Source organism: Leuciscus leuciscus (genome assembly GCF_965113295.1).
Source record: "Leuciscus leuciscus genome assembly, chromosome: 7".
Classification (NCBI taxonomy): Eukaryota; Metazoa; Chordata; class Actinopteri; order Cypriniformes; family Leuciscidae; genus Leuciscus; species Leuciscus leuciscus.
Window position 1 is genome coordinate 35382144 of NC_138731.1, and position 17506 is coordinate 35399649.

General features: G+C 46.5%; 1 protein-coding gene across 1 annotated transcript; it reads right to left on the minus strand.

Moving 5' to 3' along the window:
- Positions 1-19: 19 nt before the first annotated feature.
- Positions 20-13489, minus strand: LOC309503090 (high affinity cGMP-specific 3',5'-cyclic phosphodiesterase 9A). Its single transcript, XM_082175779.1, has 14 exons — positions 13289-13489; positions 12151-12312; positions 11962-12013; positions 11561-11663; positions 10892-11034; positions 10737-10796; positions 10056-10233; positions 9200-9322; positions 9031-9123; positions 8729-8796; positions 8540-8642; positions 8224-8328; positions 7949-8095; positions 20-376 (listed from the first exon to the last, which is right to left on the minus strand). The coding sequence occupies exons 1-14, from the start codon at positions 13374-13376 to the stop codon at positions 197-199; spliced, it is 1605 nt and encodes a 534-aa protein (XP_082031905.1). The 5' UTR covers positions 13377-13489; the 3' UTR covers positions 20-196.
- Between the last annotated feature and the right edge of the window lie 4017 nt (positions 13490-17506).

Here is a 17506-nt window from a genome sequence, read left to right on the forward strand (position 1 = left end):
TCCTCTGGGCTGACTGTGCATGTTCACTACATTCATTTACAAAGAAAAACAGTTTTCACTTGTGCCCTCCACTATTAAAACGTTTATTTAATATCTACAGTACATTCTGCTTGTAAAAATAGCATAAATATGTTTACTTTAAGCCTTAAAGCATAGCTTTCATCATAGAATGAACATTTAACAGTGTGAGGTTAGATTACAGGTTGACTGGTTTTGTCGTCCCACTGGGTTCTGGGTGAGCTTCTGGCTCTTCTGAGGTGCTGATGGGCTTGACCACCTTCTCACTCGTGGCCCGGTTCTGCTTCTCCCTCTCCAGAGCTTTCTCCATCTCTGTGTAATAATCCAGGGCTTTCTGCACTGGGTCGATAATGTGTTGCTGTTAGAAAGTTAGAAGTAAGTGTTAAAAAAATATATATATGATCCAAAAAACTGCAAGAAGGAATATTCACATTTTCCACAGAACAGTTTTTCGCGATTAAAAGCAACATTAGACAACATCGCATCAGAAATTAGTGACAGCAGACTCTGAGTAGGCTAAGTGATGCTTGACCACTTAAAAATATATATTATCATTATTTTTAGTTAAGTGCAATTAACATGCTTGCGTAGAATAAAATCTAAATCTAGGCCCGGGTTCACAGACAGGGTTTAGATTAAAGGAGTAGTTCACTTCAGAATTAAAATGTCCTGATAATTGACTCACCCCCCACGTCATCAAAGATATTCATGTCTGTCTTTCTTCAGTCGAAGAGAAATTAAGATTTTTGATAATAAAAGGTTCTTATAGCGAATCGAGCATTTGTGGTTAAAAAGTATATAAATGTTTATTAGATTTTTTTAGAAAATGGCCGATCGTTTCGCTATAGATAAGACCCATTCCTCGGCTGGGATCGTGTAGAGCCTTTGAAGCTGCATTGAAACTGCAATTGGACCTTCAAACCGTTGTTAACCGTTGAAGTCCACTGTATGGAGAAAACTCTGAATGTTTTCCTCAAAAACGTACTCGGTTACTAACGTAACCTCGGTTCTCTCTAGAGAGGAAACGAGTACTGCGTAATATCTTACGCTAGGGGAAATCTCTTTTCCGCGAGATACTGAAGCCAAAAAATTATCCTTAATTTTGAAATAATGTAAAACGCGTTGCGGCAGCATGCAGACATAGGCGAGACAGCTCGCGCGCCTATTGGCTGCCCTGCGGCAACTGCAGCAGCCTATCGATAAGGCCCTATCGTGACGTCATCACCAATGGGGGCGCTTCGCGCCCCATACGTCACGTCCCGCCGAAACGGGCGTGGCCTGGGGCTATAAATATAGCATCGAAAGGCTAGCTTACCGGTTTTTCATCGCCGGAGCGAACCGGAGCGTGCGCAGGCACGGCAAGATACGCAGTACTCGTTTCCTCTCTAGAGAGAACCGAGGTTACGTTAGTAACCGAGTACGTTCTCTTACGAGAGGTACTCTCGTACTGCGTAATATCTTACGCTAGGGGAAACAGTGTAAAACGCCGTGCATGCTATGATCCAGCACCAAAGTCCCAAGGGCAGGTGCCCGGGCTCATGTAGTACATGATCATAAGTGACTCACAGAGAGCCCAGGAAGAGTGGCTAGAATAGCATCATTCCTGTAATGCAGCATCCTATAAGAACAGTTATAGTGATGGTATTTACTCAGTCAGGGCGACCCCGGCCTGGACTGATGAATATAGTGGGTCTTACACATTGCCCATAGAGCTGCGCGATCTAAACGAGCGTTGCTCGCGCTATTTCGGTATTCTGGGCCGGACGTACTCGGGGCAGACAGTACCGATTTTTAGACTGAAAGCAGCTTAGCTTGCAGAGCGGGAACCTCTAGGTTATAAAACCTTATAAATGTAGACGGGGAGGCCCAGCCTGCCGCCATACAGATATCTTGCAAGGCAATCCCACTAGACCAAGCCCACGACGAGGCCACGCCTCTCGTGGAGTGCGCTCTGACACCTAATGGGCACTGCAAGCCCTTAGAGGTGTAAGCCAGCGCTATAGCATCGACTATCCATCTGGATAGGCTCTGTTTCGAAACGGCGAGTCCCTTAGAACGTCCGTAGAGTGAAACAAAGAGCTGCTCCGTCTGTCTGAAAACAGACGTGCGGGACACATAAGCCCTTAGCGCCCTGACTGGGCAAAGGAAGCTGGCGTCCTTCTCCTCGTTAGAGACCGGCAGGGCAGACAGGGAAATTACCTGGGCCCTGAACGGTGTATTGAGGGATTTAGGGACGTACCCGTGCCTTGGTTTGAGTATGACTTTCGAGTCATTTGGCCCAAACTCCATACACGTCGCGCTCACTGAGAGCGCTTGTAAGTCCCCTATGCGCTTCACTGAAGCGAGAGCCAGAAGAAACACCGTTTTGAAAGACAAGTGTTTGATATCTACTGACTGGATAGGCTCAAATGGGGCACCCTTCATGGCCTCCAAGACCGTAGAAAGGTCCCATATGGGGACTGAGGGAGGTCTGGGAGGATTTAACCTCTTAGCTCCTCTAAGGAACCGAATGACCAGATCGTTCCTTCCTAGTGACTGACCAAGCGTTGGTTTGGAAAACGCTGCTATAGCCGCCACATAGACTTTGAGCGTGGATGGGGCTCTGCCTTCATCCAGTAGCTCTTGTAGGAAGGAGAGAACCTCCGTCACTCCACAGTCCAGGGGTGAAAAGCCGCGTGCTGTGCACCAGCTGGAGAACACTGACCATTTTGAGGAATAGAGCCGTCTCGTAGAGGGAGCTCTAGCCTGCATGATCGTGTTTAACACTCCCTCTGGGATATCAGAGGGTACCCGTTGATGGCCCACGCATGTAGGGACCAAAGCTCCGGGCGAGGATGCCAGATCGAGCCCCTGGCTTGAGAGAGGAGGTCCCTCCTCACTGGTATTGGCCATGGGGCAGTGCTCGTCAGCTGCATAAGAACTGGGAACCAAGCCTGGTTCTTCCAGAACCGAGCAACCAGTAACACTGAGCATCTGCTTTCCCTGATCCGCTCTAATACCTGAGGTAGGAGCGTGATGGGGGGAAAGGCATAGAGCGGGCAGCGGGGCCAGACGTGGGCCAGCGCATCCCTGCTCTTTGAGAAAAATTCCGGGCAGTGAGCGTTTTCTTGAGACGCAAACAGGTCTATCTTTGCTCTGCCGAATGTCTGCCACAGCAGTTGGACTGTCTGCGGATGCAGTGACCATTCTCCTGCTGGAACATTGTTCCTCGACAGTCTGTCTGGTCCCACATTCAGGTGGCCAGGCACATGCGCTGCTCTGAGCGAGCGCAAATTGTGCTGAGCCCATACCAGGAGGCGTTTCGCTAACCTGTATAGGTTTCGGGATGTGATGCCTCCCTGGCGATTTATGTAGGCTACCACTGACATGTTGTCCGAGCGGACCAAGACGTGGTGTCCTGCTATTTGGGGACGAAAGCGCCTCAGCGCGTTGTCGACTGCCATCATTTCCAGGCAGTTTATGTGCAGAAGCTTTTCCCGTTCTGACCACTGGCCGAAAAACGGTCTGCCCTCGAGCAGTGCTCCCCATCCCGAGGTGGAGGCGTCCGTGGACACCACCTTCACACTCGAGGAAGTCCCCAGGCTTACACCTGACTGGTACCAGTCGGTCGCTCTCCAGGGTATCAGTGCTGAGACGCATTCCTGATCGACCTTGAGACGAAAGAGACCTGAAGTCCATGCTCGACGCGGTACTCGCGCTTGTAGCCAGAACTGCAGTGGGCGCATGCGAAGCAGACCCAGCTGGAGAACTGTGGATGCTGCTGCCATGAGACCGAGCATCCTTTGAAACTTCTTTAGCGGGACTATAGTGCCGCGGCGGAAGGTTTCTGTCATGCGCTGAATAGTCAATCTGCGCTGTAGCGATATTTGAGCTGTCATTGACAGCGAGTCCAGTTCTGTGCCCAGAAAAGATATTCTCTGACTGGGAGACAGTGAACTTTTCGCCCAGTTGACTTTGAGACCCAGATTCTCGAGATGTTCGAGTAAAATGGTTCTGTGTTCTATGAGCTCCGTATGTGACTGAGCTAGAACCAGCCAATCGTCCAAGTAGTTCAAAACTCGCATTCCCCGAAGTTTCAGGGGAGCGAGGGCTGCGTCCATGCACTTCGTGAATGTACGGGGTGCTAGGGACAGGCCAAACGGTAGGACTGTGTATTGATAAGCCTGGCCCTCGAAGGCGAATCTCAAAAATCGCCTGTGACGTGACGCTATTTGTATTTGGAAATACGCGTCTTTCAGATCTATTGACACAAACCAGTCCCCGTGGCGAATTTGCGCGAGGATTTTCTTGGTTGTGAGCATTCTGAACCGGCGTTTTGAAAGCGCTACGTTCAGTTGTCTTAGATCTAGAATGGGTCTGAGACCCCCGTCTTTTTTCGGAACCAGAAAATATCTGCTGTATAGCCCCCCTTCGCTCTGAGCTTGAGATAAAGGCTCTATTGCCCCTTTGCTCAACAGTTTCGCAATTTCGGTACGAAGTACACTTGCTACTTCCTTTTCTACCGTGGTTTCGACTCGCACCGCACAACGGCGGGGACGTCGAGCGAACTGTAGCGAATAGCCTCTTTCTATAATGTTCAGCACCCATTCTGATACACCGGGAAGCTTTGCCCACGCATGTGCGTGCATAGCTAAGGGTTGAATGAGATCGGAGCTCTGGTCGTGACATAGTGGCGACCGGGGAGCTTCGGTATGCTGTATTATAGACACCGCATTTGCAGCGCTCGAGGCGGGGAGTGTTTTGATCACAGCGGGCGGTTCGCCCGCGCTCGGCTCTCTCACGGCAGGTAGCTGAGAGACGGCGAGCGTGGGGGAAACCGAGGGATTCGTCATGTCTGTGAGTGAATGTGGGCGCAGGACAGCGGGCACATTTGCACTGAAAACACCATCGACCTGAGTCGGTTGTATGTGTGTTGGTTTCGTTTTTACAGAAACCGAGAGACATGCAGCGTGTAGTGTTTGTGGGCACTGGGACGTGGGCACGTTCACTACATTCTGTGCGCAATCGACATGAGTCGATTTTATGTGCGCGAGCCCTGTGGGGCGGGCTGTGTCTGTGTGTAGGAATGGGCACTGGGCAGTGGGCATTTTTACTACACTCATAACACCGTCGGCCGTGGCCGGAATACCAGAAAATACGCTCTTTACAGGATTTATCTGGGTCGCCGTGAAAACGGCGTTTGTGTACAGGCAAGCGGGTAATGTAACCGACTTGTTTACTGCAGAGTACACTGGAACAGTCGCATGTAATGGAACTGGACGAGCGGGAAGTTTTGGTGGAAACCCGGCCGCAGCGGGGCTTGAACACCGTCGTTTTCCTAAGCTGGCTAGGAAGACTTTGAGGCCTCGGGCTTCATCTCAACCTTCGGCCGAGTCCCACGCTGTGGGGGGCGGCGGCCGGCAGAGCGAGAGCGTGGTCTCTGGTCCCGGGCCTGTCGACGCTGTGAAGCGGCGGCGGGGGGCGGTGGCTGCGAGCTGCGAGCAGACGGCTGTTTAGAGCGGCCTGATGCGGAGCTAGAGCGCTTTGGCAAAAAGTGCTTCATGGCCTGCGACGTCTTTTGTACCTCAGCGAATCTGTCCGCGAACTCTTTGACGGACGATCCAAAGAGGCCAGTAGCAGAAACGGGGGCGTCGAGGAACACAGAGCGCTCCGAGTCCGGCATTTCTGAAAGCGTCAGCCAGAGGTGTCTCTCAGCAACGGTGAGAGAGGCCATGTTCCGCCCTATGGCCTGTGCAGCGGATTTCGTAGCGCGGAGAGCGAGGTCCGTAGCGCTCCTTAAATCCGCCACGTTGACTGCTTCCGTGCCTTCCTCGTCCAGCTTTCGGAGAAGGTTAGCTTGGAAGATCTGGAGAGTGGCCATAGTGTGTAGCGCTGATGCAGCCTGCCCAGCGGCGGTGTAAGCGCGACTGTGCAGGGTGGAAGTAGCGCGGCAGGCTTTTGAAGGTAGCGCCGTCTTAGTCCGCCGTCCAGCAGAGGGCGGGCAAAGATGGGCTGCTACTGCCTCCTCCACTAGAGGGAGAGCGAGGTATCCTCTGTCTTTGGCACCGTCCACCACGGAGAATGCCGCCGAAGCAGAGGAACGTAGCCTGGCTGAAAAAGGGGCGCTCCAAGACTTTGCCAGTTCTTCATGAAGCTCAGGAAGAAACGGGGCGGGTCTTGAGGGCGTGGAAACGCGGTCCCCTTGCAGAAAACAGCCGTCCAGACGGTTGCGTGTAGGCTCGGCGGGCGCGGACCACTCGAGGCCGAGGCTCTCTGTGGCCTGTGTGAGCAGACGCATCAGCTCAGCTTCAATGCTGGCCCGTTTTCCTGACGACTCGCGGGCAGAAGAAGGGGCGAGGTCCACAGAGCTCGCCCAATCCTCGCTGTCCGAAGCCAGGATAGAGCAGTTGTCCTCGTCGAAAACTGCCGCTTCTTCCTTGTCATCTCCGGCGGAAGCGGCGGCCACTGTCCGGGAGTGAGAGACTCGAGAGAAGCAGACGGCGAAGCTGGCAGGCGCACCGGCGAGCTTTTCTCGGTGGGAGGCTCAGGGATCCGCTGAGCACGGCGCTTTTTACGGCGCGGCGTCGAAGCGGGAGGTGCAGGCTCGTGGAAAGTTGCCATGCGAGTCCTCAGAGTCGCCATAGGCATAAGCTCGCAGTGAGGGCATCCGCCGTCAGCGAGCGCTAGAGCCGCATGTCCTTCACCCAGGCAGGAAACGCAGATGACATGGCGGTCCCCGTCGCTGAGTGGGGCTCGGCACGAGCCACAGGATGGACGAGACATCTTGAAAAAGACGCTCTGCTCTTTTAGAGAAGGAGTGTGAGTCGCGGCGGCGAACACACACAATGCAATAAAAGGATATAACGCCGGATAGCGTAGCAGGAACGGTGGTTGAAGGCGGCGCGGCCAGCGACTCCAGGTACCGAACTCGTCCCGCTGAAATGCTGTTTCCACGGCGCGGCTTCTTCTCTCTGGATCCAGCGATGCGTGAGCTCCGCTGAAGAGATGAAAAATCGGTAAGCTAGCCTTTCGATGCTATATTTATAGCCCCAGGCCACGCCCGTTTCGGCGGGACGTGACGTATGGGGCGCGAAGCGCCCCCATTGGTGATGACGATAGGGCCTTATCGATAGGCTGCTGCAGTTGCCGCAGGGCAGCCAATAGGCGCGCGAGCTGTCTCGCCTATGTCTGCATGCTGCCGCAACGCGTTTTACATTATTTCAAAATTAAGGATAATTTTTTGGCTTCAGTATCTCGCGGAAAAGAGATTTCCCCTAGCGTAAGATATTACGCAGTACGAGAGTACCTCTCGTAAGAGAACCTTAATTTCTTTTCGACTGAAGAAAGAAAGACATTAACATCTTGGATGACGTGGGGGTGAGTAAATTATCAGGAAATTTTCATTCTAAAGTGAACTAATCCTTTAAGCCAGGATTATACCCTTAGTTCAATTAGGACATTAAAGTGGCTTTAATAAATGTGCCTTTGAACAAACAATAATGGGTATTCTCCAGTAATAGGCTACATCAGTGGTACACATATTGCGGTGCATTATGGATTGAATGAGTGCACTCGATAACGTCCACTATTGTTTAGGACACCATTACAAATGGCAGTTTGACCCCCCTGATTTAAGGTAAGATACCATAGGTGAAAAATATAAAATCAGAAACTGTCAACAGTAAAAAAAAATAACCATGTTTTTTGGAACAAATATTTAAATAATCAGGTGAATGATACATTAACAAACCCATCCGTCAAAACCTTGAAAATATATAATGAATATAAAGTAAGACAATGCTAGTGTGTGTTTTGGATATTTTTGTTCCACTAGTCTGAAAGAAGACATGTTTTGGAAGCAAACGGCCCAAAATCTTTCCCTGAAAATGTTGATTACCTGATTACCTCTGAAAGTTATGTCACAAACATGTTCCTCGGGGAACTTCCTCACCTCCAGACAGGGGAACAGATTAGCCAGTTCGATGAAGAGAGGAAAGAGAACGAAGCGTATGAAACCAGTCTGAGAAGACGGTTTGGTCACTTTGTCTCGATCCATGAACGGGGTGACAGGGAGACCTTCCAACTTCTCCATGTCACTCTGGACAAAGATTTCAGTTTATTGTTCAAAATGAAATTTGTACTGTACCGCTCCCAACATGACACTGGGAGAGGTTTGATTATTATACAAAGTGCATAAAAACCAGATGTTAGCAATATTTACAGTACCTGATTGAAGAACTCCTGCAGCAGACAGTCCAGCCACGGTTCTGCCACATCCATGGGTCTCGCTTCATTGGAGATGTCACTTACTTTAATCATGATCATCATCAACTGCGAAAGAAGCAGCCGGACAGGAAGTGCCTTAAAGTGGATCATCGTCAACAACAGTCCTAAACGCTGAACGCTTATTGCAGCTAAACTAGATTTAAACAACATTTTTCGTTTTCCTGTGTCACACTCGCCACCATGATGCTATAGGGTGAAATAGGTGGTTGTCAAGGTGTTGCTATGTGGTTGCTAGGGTCTTCTGGGTTGTCCTTACCACATCTCTGTGATCCTTGTTGCTGAAGTCGAACACAGGGAGAATGGTTTTGAACTTGTTGAGGATGTCTGTGTGTCTGGTCATATCAGTAGCGAGAATACATCTGCAGTAATGATAGTTCAGTTTCAATCTAGTGTTTGGTTTAATATTGATATAGTTGTTAAGAATGAAGATGAATAAACAATATACTTAATTATGCCTTCTCTTATTCTTTTGTAGTGCTCCGTGGACAAGTTTCGGAAAATGTTGCTTTCATTCTGAAAAAGAATTAATGATACTACAGAATAAGTAGTATTACCATACCATGCATTTTGAAGGGCTATAAATGGTTAAATATATTATGCTAAATATAAATATTTTTTTATTTAAAATGTAAAATTCATTTCAGTGCAAGTAAAAAAAAAAAAGAAAAGTTTACAGTAAATTTACTTTTATTCAAAATATTTATTTAAAAACTTTGATTGTGATTCATATCTTGAACAAAAGCTTACATTTTCCAGGATTTCAAAGGCTATAGCGCAGTGGTGATTTTCCAGTGGGGAGATGTCATTGTATCTCATGGCAAGCTCAGTTCGGGCATTAATCTGAAACAAGACATAGTTCCATCAGTTTACTCTTCATTACTGAACACCAGCAGAATTGTGACAACGTCCATCTCACCTGGTAGGCGTTGTTGTAGCCGGTGTGATCTAGATCGTGACAGACGGCTGAGGTCAGCATGATGAGGAGGTCAATACTGTCAATCTTGCTTTTGAGATCTGTTAGCCATATCAGCCCATACATCTGACAAACAAATGGACTCAGATAATAGTAGTAAGGATTTCTCTTAGTGGGCCAATTCAAAAGAAGAGTTAAAAATATATAAATGAATTACTTATTATAATTATATATGAATTTATATATTATATATTAATAATTATTTTTATATAGAAATACCATATATAAAGAGTAATTAATATAATTTATGTACAATAATTTAATTTGTATTTAAATTCATGTTTATACAAATTACATTATTGTTAATTACGATATGCAACTGGCCCGGATGGATGGATGGATGGATGGATGGACCGATGGACGGGTGGATGGGTGGATGGATGGATGGACCGATGGATGGACCGATGGATGGATGGAACAATGGATGGATGGATGGATGGAACGATGGATGGATGGAACGATGGATGGATGGACCGATGGATGGATGGACGGACCGATGGATGGATGGACGGATGGATGGATGGGTGGATGAATGACTTACCTACAACCTTCACTGACCTTCAAAAACATGAATTACAACACATACACAACAATTTTCTTCTTTTATGGCTTTGATAAACAACAATCACCCATTGGATAGACTGATTCTAGTAAAATTACAATTAACATTTTTGACAGAAGAGGTCTGAGTGAACTGATGACTGTGTGGTGCATGATATTTATTAATCAAGCAGATTGAGAAGTGGACAATTGGAGTGATTGGAAGAAATCCTGAAACGCTGATTGCACCCGCTCTTACCATCTGAGTGACACAGAAGCAGTGTTTGAAGTTGTGGAAGGGGATGTTATTGTAGCGTCGGTACACTTCATAAAGAAACTGCTGCAGCACGTCCAGCTCAATGTTGAAGGTGGAGATGAAGTCCAGATCTGTGTACATCACCTGGAGCAGCACCATAATCTCAGCATCCTCCCATTGCCTGCAATAGCACACAATCTTTATTTGAGGCTAATTTAAAGTGAACATGTTTATTTTCCTTTTAACACCTTAGAAGGATCTAGTTGTGTTAATCTGAAGCTAAAGCCTGGTTTCAACAAGATGAAGGAAGACTATTGCATTAATGAACACTGAGCTCCAGCCCTTTACTCACAAGAAGTGCTTTTGATTTGTAAACCACAAACAGGACCATTGATATTGATATGAGGCCCTTCGGGCAGATGAAAGGCCTGACCTCTGCCGTGTTCTTTATGCTTATTTTAGAAGTGCTGTGCTTTGCTTCACTAACAATTTCCTATTCATGTATGACAGGTGCAGGACTTTGATGTGTTGCAGCAACTGGGTAAAACTCCAAGTTTTTCTTTTTTCTTTTTCCAAAAATGTTCTTAACTATTATGTATAGTGAACATAAGAAGGAAAAGAAAGTATGAAAGTGTGTCTATGTGCATTTCTGTCTGAATACTTCACTATATAGGAAACACTTACCAGTTATCAAAGGTTGGTGTTTTAAGATACTGTCTCACCTTTTCAGAAACCTCCAAAGAACTAGAGAAAATAAATCAGAAGCAATTCTTTTATTTATTTTATTTTTAAATTTTTTTTATTTCCTATTACACATTTGTAAGTGACAGGAATGTCACCTCATTTGGAGGAACTTTTCCCTGACATGCTCACACTCCTCACGGGTCTTGCGCAGGGTTCTTTTATGGTAGAAAGGGGAGGGCTTGTGGGTGCCTTCCGACATGTCCTTAAACAATCCCAGCCAGCTCAAGTGCTCAACACTCTACAGAGAAATACATTCTTTTATGAAGTGGATGCTGCACACTGGTGGTGATTGAGGAGAGATTACCTGATATGATTGTAAAGTGCTTTTGGGTGTACAGTAGTACATATGAAAGCACTATATAAATGCCTCATTCATTCATTCATTCATTCATTATACTTGAAAAACTTTTTGTACTGGTAGAGAGTTTAAAATCTTGAATTAAAACAAAAAAGAAAACACTTTTACACTACAGATAGATAGATAGATAAATAAGGATAGATAGATAGATAGACAGACAGACAGACAGACAGACAGACTGATTGATTGATTGACTGACTAACAGACTGATTGATTGACTGACTAACAGACTGATTGATTGATTGATTGATTGATTGATTGATTGATTGATTGATTGATTGATTGATTGATTGATTGACTGACTGACTGACAGATAGACAGACAGACAGACAGACAACAGATAGATAGATAGATAGATAGATAGATAGATAGATAGATAGATAGATAGATAGATAGATAGATAGACCTCAAGTTTCTCTCTGAACGACTCCACCTGTCTCTTCATTTCATACACAATGGCAGGAGTCTCTGCTGCTTCAGTTAGAATTTTTTTCTCCAGGCTCTGTAACCTGATAAAAAAAAATTCCGCTGTGAAATAATAATAATTTTCTCCAAAGATTTTTATAAGACTCATAACATATTTTTTTAGTGAAATAAGAGCCAGATGTTGTAGCACATATAAAATGTGCTGGCCAACTTTCAAAGCCCAGTCTTCTCGCCAAAACCCCGCCTCTAAAGACATGTCAGCCAACCTGATGTCAGTAATACCAAATGCACAAAATGATTGACAGGCTGATGACTGTTTCTGCGTGCTCTTTTAGGGCACGGCTATTGATTATCCCCCAGAAAAGTCCCAACCAACCTTACCTTTTCTCCATAGAAGAGAGGTCAAATCCCAGAGCAACGGCAAGCTCTGAACCTAAAAAGAGAGTGTTCAACATTATCCAAATATAGTGGTTATATGTGACATCTATAATGCATGTACTAGAAAATTATGTTTATTCATAAGTTTAACAATACAATAACTCTAACTCATAGCGTTCTGGTGGAGAATACCTAACAGCTCACTGTTGCAGTCTGCAGCAACCACTTCCAGCTTATAGCAGGACTGAGGACTGTTGGGAGCCAGCTGAGGGGAAATATTAATGATATTGCCTTTAGTATTATAGAGTTTTAAGATGTCATGAGGTCCCGCTTCAGCTGCAGCTCGGAAAAGATCTGTGATGACACACACACATTTATTATTAATGTTTCAGATGTAATTCATCATCATATTTCATCTTCATGAATGAAGTACAATGGAAACTTCCTCAATTCATGTAATTAATGCACTTGAATATTGGTGCCATATGGTCCCTTTAGGGCACTGCTTGGCACTTGAAGTCTGGTGTACTGTCAGCACCACCTGTGACTCAAGCTGTCTAACTGAAGTATGATGGTTTATTTGTTTATGAGTCTAATCTGTGACTACAAAATCACCCATGCACACTGAATCAAAATACGGAAGATATATAAAAAGTTAATTAAAGCTCTGATAGGTCTCTAAAGAACTGAATACTTATAGATTAATCATCCTCTTAACATATCTTATGTTGTAGCCTATTAGATATCTGGTCAACAGAATAGCTCTTCATATGGGCTCGCTGTAATTGAGAGGACCTGATTAAAGAAGCCTGGCTGTTGCAGTGCCCTTCAGAATGAGATTGAGAACAGTCCTCAAGGATGTTTTCAGCAGAATAAAGGCTAATGAGGGTAGAGAGCCAATTTGGTCATAACAAAAACGTATTTTCATCAAATAAATCCTATTTGATGTTGATGCATGAATTAAAGCTGCAGTCATTCATAGAGCGAGACTACTTTTACAATCTGCTTTTTTAAATCTGATAATCTATATAATATAATAATGCATTATGTAATAATTACATTTTATATAGTGAATAATTTACATTAATTTAATTTGAATAAATGTAGGCTTTTATTTTTATTGGTTAAGAAGTTCAACATTCATCTCATTTCAATACACTACAATATACTTTGGAGATATATTTAACTTGATATATTTTGATATTTGAGCATAATGTTTAACTGCGTGCCTTGAAGTACAGCACACCAAAAAACTTGACAATTTATTGTTTAAATAAGTATAAAATTCCAGTCAGACTAAAAGAAATGGATCATTTGAGACAATCCTTACCTTTAACATCTTGTGCAGGACAGTCAGTGGGAAACTCAGCTTGTTCTGGTCTTCCATTCACAGTAAAATAAATGATTTTAGTTGCCATGTCAGGTGATGCTCTGCTGCACTCTCACCTTTGCTGAACGATATGTGTACAGTGTTACATCAGTGATTCAGCCTATCGTTCATTCAAAACCCTGCCCCCTTTTACAACATCTCTATGAGTCCAACCCCTTCATCCTCAACCCTGCTCTGTATTTCTGAAAGTTATTAATTCTGTACCTGAATTAAAAAAATGTTTTAATGGATTTTAAATGCTAAATGTTTAATGTTTTTTTTTAAATTAATCTCAGTGTGCTTATTAATAATTAGTATTAGTAATTAATATTATTTTTCTTTCACATTAAAAATCATTGTTTGTTTGCAATTAGCCTACATAGGCTAATTCTTAGAAATGACTTAAAATTATGATAATTTAATATAACGTACCATTTTTGCAGCTGATCATCTATTGTGTGTTCAAATGGCTAGTTCAAGTCACTTTAATAGCTTTAATCCTTTAATAACTGTTGGGTGAACAAGTAAATCCACACTGGCATTGTCAGGGTTCTGCCCTGGCAGCCTTGTCTGTGTTGTCATGGTTTCATGTTTCTATGTTTGTCTTGTGTTTGAGCGCATGGCTCTGTCTTGGTCTGTGTTTGCCATGTGCTCCTTATGTCCTGCCTCCTTGTTTCCTGTTACCACGCCCCCTTGTTTAGTCCACGTCTTGTCCCCATTTCACTTATTGTGCTCACCTGATCCTCATGTGCTCTGATCCCTTTGTGCCCCTTTCCCTCATGTCTTTGCTGGCTTGTTTTGTGTATGTACTGTGTGGTGTTTTCTGGTTTGTGCACTTGAAATTATCCTAGTATCAGATTATCCTTGTTGCTATTTTGTTTTTCTTTGCTTTAGCCCTTGTGCCTTATAATCTAGTTTGAGTTCTCTTTTGTTTTAGAATTTTAATTTTAATTTATTTATTTTCACTGTCAAGTGGAAGTCTTGTTTCTCTTTAGCAACTCTAGTTTTTTTTTAAATCTTACATCTCTTTTCTTTTCTTTTTTCATTAGTTTACTTTTATTTATTTCTCTACCTTTTGTTTCTCTAGTCTTTGATCTTATTAGTTTAGTTTTGATGCTTTATTGTTGCTTTTATCTTGTCTGTCTTGAGTCTTGTCTTGTATGTTCTTCTGTGTGTTCCTGCCCTGTATCCCGAGTTCCCTGGCCACTGACTCTTAACTTCCCGGCAGCCTGACTGGTGCAGCTATCTAACTCCTGTTTCAAGCCTCTGGTTCTGTGAGCCTCCACCTGGCGGCAAGACTGGTGCAACATCTGAGATCTACATCGAGCTACGAGTTCCTTGTGTTCCTGTCTGGTCTTTGCTTTGGAGCTGCCTCTATTGTACTCAAGTCATTTCCATCAGGCGTCTCAGTGGTCACCCATTCTGCCTGGCGTTGTCTGCCCTGCCCAACTGTTTGAACTGTGGTTCACTCTTCACTCTCCCTGTTGTCTCAAGTCTTCAGTCTTGTTAATAAACCCTTGTCTGCTCATTTGCATCTGGGTCCTATCTCTTGCAGAACTTGACAGGCATACAGAGGTGGACAGTAACAAAGTACATTTACTTGAGTACTGTACTTAAGTACACTTTTTGAGTATCTGTACTTTACTTGTTTTGGGTTTTTTTTGGAAACTTTTTACTTTTTATTCCACTACAATTCTGTCAAGGTCCTTGAGTAGAAAGTAGGCCTAGTAATGTCAGCCAGGGGATGATTTTGGTTGCAGGGGTTGCATTTTAGTTGGAAATGAAAGTCGGTTTGAGGTCAGAACCTTGTTTTTCACAATGTAAATTCAAACATAAAAATGGCTGAAGACAACTATAACAGAAATAAATCACAACCACAATTATGTAAATTTGACATTAGCCTACTTCACCTTTGACTTTTAACTCCACTGCAACATTCACTTGCTCTGCCTAGAACCGCAACTGTCAAGGGCAGACTGGGACAAAAATTCTGCCCTGGCACTGTGGCCACACCAGCCCACATTGAATTGCTACTAGTAACAATGTTAATTTTTTATATCAATAATTTGATTTTAGTGATTTGATTCAATAATTCGAAACGATGGTGTCCGTGCACTTATCCGTGCCAGAGACGTGGAGACAAGTGTCTGTGCCGGAGGACGTTGGTGTCTGTGCCGGAGACGGTGGTGTCCGTGCACTTGTCCATGCCAGAGACTGCAGAGACATTGGTGTCCTTGCTGGAGACGGTGGTGTCTGTTCCGGAGACATTGGTGTCCGTGCTGGAGACGTGCCAGAGACGTTAGTGTCCGTGCCGGAGACGTTGGTGTCCATGCCGGAGACGTTGGTGTCCGTGCCAGAGACGTTGGTGTCCATTCCGGAGACGTTGGTGTCCGTGCCGGAGACGGCGGTGTCCGTGCACTTGTCTGTGCCAGAGTCGTTGGTGTCCGTCCCGGAGAGGTTGGTGTCCTTGCTGGAGACGGTGGTGTCCGTTCCGGAGACATTGGTGTCCGTGCTGGAGAAGTGCCAGAGACGTTGGTGTCCGTGCCGGAGACGTTGGTGTCCGTTCCGGAGATGGCGGTGTCCGTGCACTTGTCCATGCCGGAGACAGTGGGTGGTGTCCGTGCCGGAGACGGCGGTGTCCGTGCACTTGTCTGTGCCGGAGACGGTGGTATCTGTGCCGGAGACGGTGATGTCCGTTCCGGAGACGTTGGTGTCCATGCCGGAGACGGCGGTGTCCGTTCCGGAGACGGCAGTGTCTGTGCACTTGTCCATGCCGGAGACGGTGGGTGGTGTCCGTGCCAGAGACGGCGGTGTCCGTCTACTTGTCTGTGCCGGAGACGGTGGTATCCGTGCCGGAGACGGTGATGTCCGTTCCGGAGACGTTGGTGTCCATGCCGGAGACGTGCCAGAGACGTAAGTGTCAGTGCCGGAGACGTTGGTGTCCATTCCGGAGACGGTGGTGTCCGTGCACTTGTCCATGCCAGAGACTGCAGAGACATTGGTGTCCTTGCTGGAGACGGTGGTGTCTGTTCCGGAGACATTGGTGTCCGTGCTGGAGACGTGCCAGAGACGTTAGTGTCCGTGCCGGAGACGTTGGTGTCCATGCCGGAGACGTTGGTGTCCGTGCCAGAGACGTTGGTGTCCATTCCGGAGACGTTGGTGTCCGTGCCGGAGACGGCGGTGTCCGTGCACTTGTCTGTGCCAGAGTCGTTGGTGTCCGTCCCGGAGAGGTTGGTGTCCTTGCTGGAGACGGTGGTGTCCGTTCCGGAGACATTGGTGTCCGTGCTGGAGACGTGCCAGAGACGTTGGTGTCCGTGCCGGAGACGTTGGTGTCCTTTCCAGAGACATTGGTGTCCATTCCAGAGATGTTGGTGTCCGTGCCGGAGACGTTGGTGTCCATTCCGGAGACATTGGTGTCCGTGCCGGAGACGTTGGTGTCCGTTCCGGAGATGGCGGTGTCCGTGCACTTGTCCATGCCGGAGACAGTGGGTGGTGTCCGTGCCGGAGACGGCGGTGTCCGTGCACTTGTCTGTGCCGGAGACGGTGATGTCCGTTCCGGAGACGTTGGTGTCCATGCCGGAGACGGCGGTGTCCGTTCCGGAGACGGCAGTGTCTGTGCACTTGTCCATGCCGGAGACGGTGGGTGGTGTCCGTGCCAGAGACGGCGGTGTCCGTCTACTTGTCTGTGCCGGAGACGGTGGTATCCGTGCCGGAGACGGTGATGTCCGTTCCGGAGACGTTGGTGTCCATGCTGGAGACGTGCCAGAGACGTAAGTGTCAGTGCCGGAGACGTTGGTGTCCATTCCGGAGACGTTGGTGTCCGTGCCGGAGACGGTGATGTCCGTGCACTTGTCTGTGCCGGAGACGGCGGTGTCCGTGCACTTGTCTGTGCCAGAGATGGTGGTATCCGTGCCGGAGTCGGTGGTGTCCGTTCCGGAGACATTGGTGTCCGTGCTGGAGACGTGCCAGAGACGTTAGTGTCCGTGCCGGAGACATTGGTGTCCGTGCTGGAGACTTACCAGAGACGTTAGTGTCCGAGCCGGTGACGTTGGTGTACGTGCCGGAGAGGTTGGTGTCCTTGCTGGAGACGGTGGTGTCCGTTCCGGAGACATTGGTGTCCGTGCTGGAGACGTGCCAGAGACGTTAGTGTCCGTGCCAGAGACGTTAGTGTCCGTGCCG